Below are 7,329 nucleotides of genomic sequence, written 5' to 3'. Positions count from 1 at the left end.
CAGTAGAGACTTCTTTAAAAAACATTACAAGTCTTACTGATCCCAAACTTTTGACTGGTAGTAGTGGTTAAACGGATCGTAGTTGATCCGTGATCCGTATGGACCAAGCCCCACGGTTTGGCACGCATGTGATCCGCGGATTAATTGCAAAATTTAACCATAATAGAGTATACGTTTATAATTTGTCCGTATTCACACAAGCAAGCAAATTTTAAACAATTCCAGAGAGAAAAGGCGAAAGGGAACTCGATTCGTTACTCGTGCGCTGTTCTCTACGCGCACAGCTGCACACATGAACACACATGAAGCGCGCACGCATTTCAGACGGCACGCAACACCGAACTGAATCCTCTGAACAGACACATACACATGTTCACCCCCCAGAGCCATGTGAGGCACTTTTTATTATGGATGGATGTACTTTATTTCGCTTCTTTTGGACTGATGCATGCAACACCCGCTGACTGCTGTTAAAACAGCTTGAAAGATCAAAGACAATTTTTTATATAACTCCGACTGGATTCATCTGAAAGAAGAAAGTCATATACACCTAGGATGCCTTGAGGGTGAGTAATTCATATGCTAATTTTCATTTTTGGGTGAACTAACCCTTTAAGAACTCGAAAACTTAAGTAAGAAAAAAGAGCTTTAAAAGGGGACTCAACCCTCTTTTTCGCATATACCGTCTCAGTCTAAATTACATTCACACTGGTGTTTTAAGAAGCAAAACAAATTAGAATATATAAATAATAATAACAAAAATTACAGTAATAGTCATATATTGTAAAACAAATGGACTGCAGAATAAATGAAAATGACTTTTTCATAGGTATATTATTTTTGCTTTACACTACAGTAGGGAAATTACAATACTACTTTCCTAATTTCTACACTAGAAAGAGATATTTTGAATTTGGACTGCATTTAAACCGCTAGCTGTCAGAAATTCATACTGCACTTTTAAGCTTTTATTTTGATGGAAATGGCAGTAGAGCTTTTATTTTCAATGAAAACTCCAGCTTCAGTGAAAACATGCGTACAAAAACGAGTCTCACTACAAATCTAGTGAAATGCTGTAATCATCTGCTGTGAATTTTGGGTGAACTAACCCTTTAAGAACTCGAAAACTTAAGTAAGAAAAAAGAGCTTTAAAAGGGGACTCAACCCTCTTTTTCGCATATACCGTCTCAGTCTAAATTACATTCACACTGGTGTTTTAAGAAGCAAAACAAATTAGAATATATAAATAATAATAACAAAAATTACAGTAATAGTCATATATTGTAAAACAAATGGACTGCAGAATAAATGAAAATGACTTTTTCATAGGTATATTATTTTTGCTTTACACTACAGTAGGGAAATTACAATACTACTTTCCTAATTTCTACACTAGAAAGAGATATTTTGAATTTGGACTGCATTTAAACCGCTAGCTGTCAGAAATTCATACTGCACTTTTAAGCTTTTATTTTGATGGAAATGGCAGTAGAGCTTTTATTTTCAATGAAAACTCCAGCTTCAGTGAAAACATGCATACAAAAACGAGTCTCACTACAAATCTAGTGAAATGCTGTAATCATCTGCTGCGAAAATAAAGCCTAACTGGTGGCTGTTGCGTTCCCAAAAGCACGCTAAACTCACAGCATGTGCAATAAACGAGTTCACTGCATTCATTCACTGTGAACGGAGCCGTTCTGAGGCGCGGAAAACAACGGCTCACGAGCTGATCGCCTGAACGAAGTGCGCGCTTCGCTTTGAAACACGCAGCGCAAACAGACTTGATAAAGGGATTAAGCCATATTGTGCTTTCAGTTTTAGTTCGTTTGACATACTGTGTCAAAGCATAATGGCCAAAACCACTTATTTTCTAACCTTTTACGTTAGAATAAGAAGTTAAAATATATTTTAAAAACTACACTTTTTGCCTGCAAGACCTATCGTTTCATATCGTCATGTGACCACGATAATATCGAGGCAGTTTTGCTATCGCGATACCACGATATTGATAATATTGTTACATCTCTAGTGTAAACACATTTAGTTAAAACACTTTTTGGTTTATTTGTTTTCAGTCCATAAAATGCTTATATCTAGTTATTTCCTTATTAATATGTGCTTGGATTAGATGATGGTTTGCTCAGTGCTTTTAATAATTACTTAACGCCATTAAAAATCTGTCACTGATTTGTACATTTTAAGCAAATGCGAACGGATTGAATATGTTTTGTTGCGGTGATGGATTAGATGGTGCTGCAGAACAGAAATGCTGGGTTTTAGAGTTCTGATTGTTTGTTTTGCACTGTTGTGCTGCAGTTAGACAGGTTTAAAGAGCCTCCAGCTTTCGGGCCGATGTGCGACCTGCTGTGGTCTGACCCTGGCGAGGACTATGGCAGCGAAAAGAGCTCGGAGCACTTTTGTCACAACAGTGTGAGAGGATGTTCCTATTTCTACAGGTACTCCAGCTGACAGTCTGCCCACATGCACATTTGTTTGATAGCTGCCTACACAGTCCCCCGTTCACAGTCGCACCTCTCAATGTTAGTCATGCCGTTCTGACTGATGGACTGCTGGAATCGCTAATTACACCTCTTTCTCCGTCTCTTAATAGTTACCCTGCAGTGTGTGACTTTCTGATGAATAATAACTTGTTGTCAGTTATAAGAGCACATGAAGCCCAAGACGCAGGGTGAGTACACTGCACACCACACTCTTAAACCAGACTGCTCTGAACTGAATGCAAACAGCTCTTACTGACAATGTCTGTCCCATATCACTGACCCCCTTAGATATCGAATGTACAGAAAAAGTCAGACGACAGGCTTCCCCTCTTTAATCACAATCTTCTCTGCACCAAACTACTTAGATGTGTATAACAATAAAGGTAAGAGCTCTTAAGACAGTTTTGAGCCCGTGCCATTGTGCTGAGCTGTTTCATTTTTGCCCTTATGCTATTGGCCTTATGCAATAAATTCATGCAGTCCAGATATACATAGCTCTTTTTTTTTTTTATTTAAAGTCTCTCAGGATTTCTGACTCCTCTTTTTGATTCTTTAACCCCTCAAGCTGCTGTGTTGAAATACGAGAACAACGTCATGAACATACGGCAGTTCAATTGCTCTCCTCACCCGTACTGGCTGCCCAACTTCATGGACGTGTTCACGTGGTCACTGCCCTTCGTTGGGGAGAAAGGTAAAGAGCAAATGGGAATGGCGTAATCTTTTTTTTTACATTGATTTGGACATCAGAAATGCATTTGCAAAATTATGGGATGTGGTTTTAGAAATGAGTTTTACTGTGCATCAATTCTGATGGTTTATTGATCCTCGAGGAAACATTCAGACAAATTGTCTGGATGGAGTAACCAAATGCATATCTGTACTAGTGTTGGGCGATATGCTCAATTTTCACATCGTCCTATCGTCAGGCTGTGAGATCGCTGATATGTGATTTTATCGTGCTAATTTATTAAATTATTTATTTACTTAGTTTCTCTGCCTAAAAGTGAACCAACTCCAGCGTAAGGCTAAAAGCAGCCTAATGTTTTTAATATGACAGAATTTGTATTTAACATGATAACAAATGAATAGAAACATCGTTAAGCTACTAATTATAATGCTTACATTTCCTCAGTTATTCAAAAAGCAGCTACAGAAAACGAGCAAAGAACATGACATTACCAAAGAACATCATCACAAGCTCGGCCTAGCGCGAGTTTATGCACTTTAAAAACACTCCCATTATAATTAGTGAAGCTGTCTACACTGTATGATGAATAAATCTCTTATACTTACATCGCACGTACATCTGCACTGTTGTTTAAGATGAGAGAATTTGCGAGTCAGAATTCAGTCAGCGAGTGTGCACGCTGAACAACGGAACTCTGCTGTTTCAGCGATGGCTCATCCGGAGCCGATACCCGATATGAATATCGGATCGGCGCATCCCTAATCTGAACGCCTCTGATTGGCCGTTGCATTCATAAGCTCAGCATAATCGTGTGTGATTGGTTATAATTCGCAATACTGTAAAAACGCGAAAAAAGAAATATAATGCAACAAATAAGTCCTAATATTAATTAGAGAGTATTACTAGCCTAATAATAATAATAATCGTCTTGTTATCGTCAAAGGCATCAGCCACAGGCGATATCTCTGACTATCGTCGATACACGATACAATCTTCTATTGGCACAACCCTAATCTGTACATAATGATCATATGTTGAAAACTACTGTATGAAGCATGTGATTTAGATAGTTTTAAAGCCTAAGCATGTAATTAATAGTAGAAGTATGGTTTTTAAAAAGCGTCTGTTAAAGTTGGTCTTCTCTCATTTGCTCTCAGTAACAGAGATGCTGGTCAACGTGTTAAACATCTGCTCAGATGATGAGCTCATGTCAGAGGGAGACGACACATGTGAAGGTAAGAACCTTGGATGGGTCTGTGTTTGGCGCTTTTGTTGCATTTGTAGCTTTTATGTAAACCACAGATAAATTCAGTTGAGCCCCACTGTGGTCTTATAGAGGTTGAGGATATGTACAAAATCTGTAATATTGTGAAATATCATTACAGTTACTGTAACAGTTAATCTATTTGAAACATTCTAATATGATGAAAGGAAAGTTCACATCAGCAGCATTTATTTGTAATATTTTACAGTAAGTCTTTACTGTCATTATTCATCAAATTTCTGAGGAAGTATTATTTTTTTTCAAAATGAAGAAATTGAATCGTAGTGTACTTCACAAAAATAAATTGTATACTGTTTACCACCTTGAAACAGTTTTTTTTCATCACACTTTATTTTAAGGTTAAAATTCTTGCTATTAACAAACCATTAATTATGAATTTTGCCTCAAACTCCTAATTTGCTGCTTATTAATAGTCAGTAAGGTAGTTGTTAAGTTTAGGTATTGGGTAGGATTAGGGATGTAGAATATGGTCATGCAGAATATGTGCTTTATAAGTACTAATAAAGAGCCAATACGTTAATAATAGACATGCTAATAAGCTACTAGTTAATAGTGAGAATTGGTCCCTATACCAAAGTGTTACCAGTTTTTTATTTCCCATTTAGGAACTTCAATAATAAACATTTACTTCAATTAAAATGTAAAAAGTGTGGTCCGTTAACCTCATCACTTAAATGTCTCCTTTCTTTGGTTTCTTTTGTCTTCTCAACATGGATTTCAGTTCTGTTAAATATACCAGCATGCCCCTTTTCTCATCAAATAATAGTTCTCTGATTAGTGTGTATTAGTCCTCAGCGCATAACCCATATATTTCTATTTAGGACACTATATTCTTGAGTGCAAGTTGCTTTAAATACGAACTCAGCATTAATTGTGTGATTTAAATGGGCTTCCTGCTCTATTATGAAGATACAAAACTGCAGAGAAAGGAAGTACATAAACAGTGCTTGTTTTATACTTCATGAATGCCTTCAAAGCATGTTCTTTTTGCTGTCAGTTATCAGTGAATCAAATATATTGCTAACCTTCTACCCAGACATGCATTGCCCTTAGCGGCTTACCTAAGCTGAGGCAACCTGTGTCTCCATTCAGTCACTTCAGTAATTTAAAATGAATTACTGCTCTTAACACAAGAGCCGTGAAGTACAGTTATGCCTCTGCTTCTGCTGTAATGAAACCAGATGAACCCGTTCTGAACACCCCCCACCCCACATCTGAGCTGTCATGAAGGAATACAGTGACCCATTTACTGTTCTTGATGCCCATTTGATTTGTCCTTCTTTTTTTTTTTTTGAATGGTGCATAATTTTAACTTGGCCTGACACACTTCCTCTGTGTGTCTGTGAGCCTTTGAGTTTTGAAATGGGGTTTATTTATTCCTTGTGGGAGTTCAGGATGTAATGGCTCATTTGATCTGTAGTACGTTTGACTCTTGCCACGAGATAGGACTAGTGTGCAGATGATGTTGATTAAAGTGGTCCATAAAATGTACAAGGTTTCAAGTTGACAGATATACAGCAAAATTATTCCCATAAATAAAACTAGACCCTAACATTCCCTCACACTGTTTTTCTTTTTCTCTGTCCCTCCCTATTTGTGCATGTTTGTGGCAGGTGGCACCCCGGCAGTCCGCAAGGAGGTGATCCGAAATAAGATTCGTGCCATTGGCAAGATGGCCAGAGTTTTCTCTGTTCTTAGGTGAATATACACACTTAACGTACAAATCCCTCATGGCCAAGGATTTTACACACACACACACACACACACACACACACACACTCTGTTCTGCACATCAGAGATGTGGCCCTATTCTTTAAAAGCATAAGGAACAGCATTTGATGCAAATAGTATCAGAGAGAGGTTTATAAAATATGAATAATACATATCAGGTAGAGCTATCTATCTGTCTTTCTCTCTGTATCTATCTCATATATGTATTATTTTTATAATGTGTAAATATAATACATATGGTACATATGTATGTATATTATTTATTTATTTATTTATTTTAAAAATGTAAGGTCAATAAGTCTCCTTAAAAGATCAGATCATTTGACTATTACTGTGTGTGTGTGTATATATATATATATATATATATATATATATATATATATATATTCCATGGACACATTACTTTGTCATTATTTGTTTGACATAAATGCAGAGAGTCAACTTAAAACATGATGCTTTCATGAAAATATTCATCAGGACACTTTATTTGAAGCCAAACCGTAGCTGATTTTTTATCCCTTAACTGTGGGTGTGTTTTCAGAGAGGAGAATGAGAGTGTGTTGCAGTTAAAGGGCTTGACCCCCACTGGGACGTTGCCTCTGGGTGTGCTATCAGGAGGCAGACAGACTCTACAGAGCGGTAAGTCTCGCTCCTGGCATCATTGAGCTGTCTCTGCGGTAGTGTGGAGGCTGATACCTGCTCTCCACCGACCCCCTGCTACTGTTACACTTTCTTTCTCCAAGATGGCCAGAGTTTTCTCTGTTCTTAGGCGAGTATACACACTTAACGTACAAATCCCTCATGGCCAAGGATTTTACACACACACACACACACACACACACACACACACACACACTCTGTTCTGCACATCAGAGATGTGGCCCTATTCTTTAAAAGCATAAGGAACAGCATTTGATGCAAATAGTATCAGAGAGAGGTTTATAAAATATGAATAATACATATCAGGTAGAGCTATCTATCTGTCTTTCTCTCTGTATCTATCTCATATATGTATTATTTTTATAATGTGTAAATATAATACATATGGTACATATGTATGTATATTATTTATTTATTTATTTATTTTAAAAATGTAAGGTCAATAAGTCTCCTTAAAAGATCAG

The 7,329-nt window shown here is 37.1% G+C and overlaps 1 protein-coding gene across 2 annotated transcripts in view; it reads left to right on the top strand.

Moving 5' to 3' along the window:
* Positions 1–7,329, top strand: part of ppp3ccb (protein phosphatase 3, catalytic subunit, gamma isozyme, b) — a 38,900-nt gene that overhangs the window by 24,637 nt on the left and 6,934 nt on the right. For both annotated transcript variants that reach the window (XM_016473117.1, XM_016473116.1), the window contains exons 6-12: positions 2,317–2,456; positions 2,612–2,689; positions 2,790–2,884; positions 3,067–3,192; positions 4,347–4,424; positions 6,088–6,172; positions 6,747–6,844. In XM_016473117.1, the coding sequence (XP_016328603.1) occupies positions 2,317–2,456; positions 2,612–2,689; positions 2,790–2,884; positions 3,067–3,192; positions 4,347–4,424; positions 6,088–6,172; positions 6,747–6,844 (700 nt within the window). The remainder of the gene's footprint in view (positions 1–2,316; positions 2,457–2,611; positions 2,690–2,789; positions 2,885–3,066; positions 3,193–4,346; positions 4,425–6,087; positions 6,173–6,746; positions 6,845–7,329) is intronic.

The sequence above is a fragment of the Sinocyclocheilus anshuiensis genome, unplaced genomic scaffold (genome assembly GCF_001515605.1).
Source record: "Sinocyclocheilus anshuiensis isolate Anshui unplaced genomic scaffold, SAMN03320099.WGS_v1.1 scaffold260, whole genome shotgun sequence".
NCBI classification, from domain to species: Eukaryota; Metazoa; Chordata; class Actinopteri; order Cypriniformes; family Cyprinidae; genus Sinocyclocheilus; species Sinocyclocheilus anshuiensis.
Note: the sequence above shows the minus strand (reverse complement) of the source record. Positions and strands in the feature narration are given on the sequence as shown.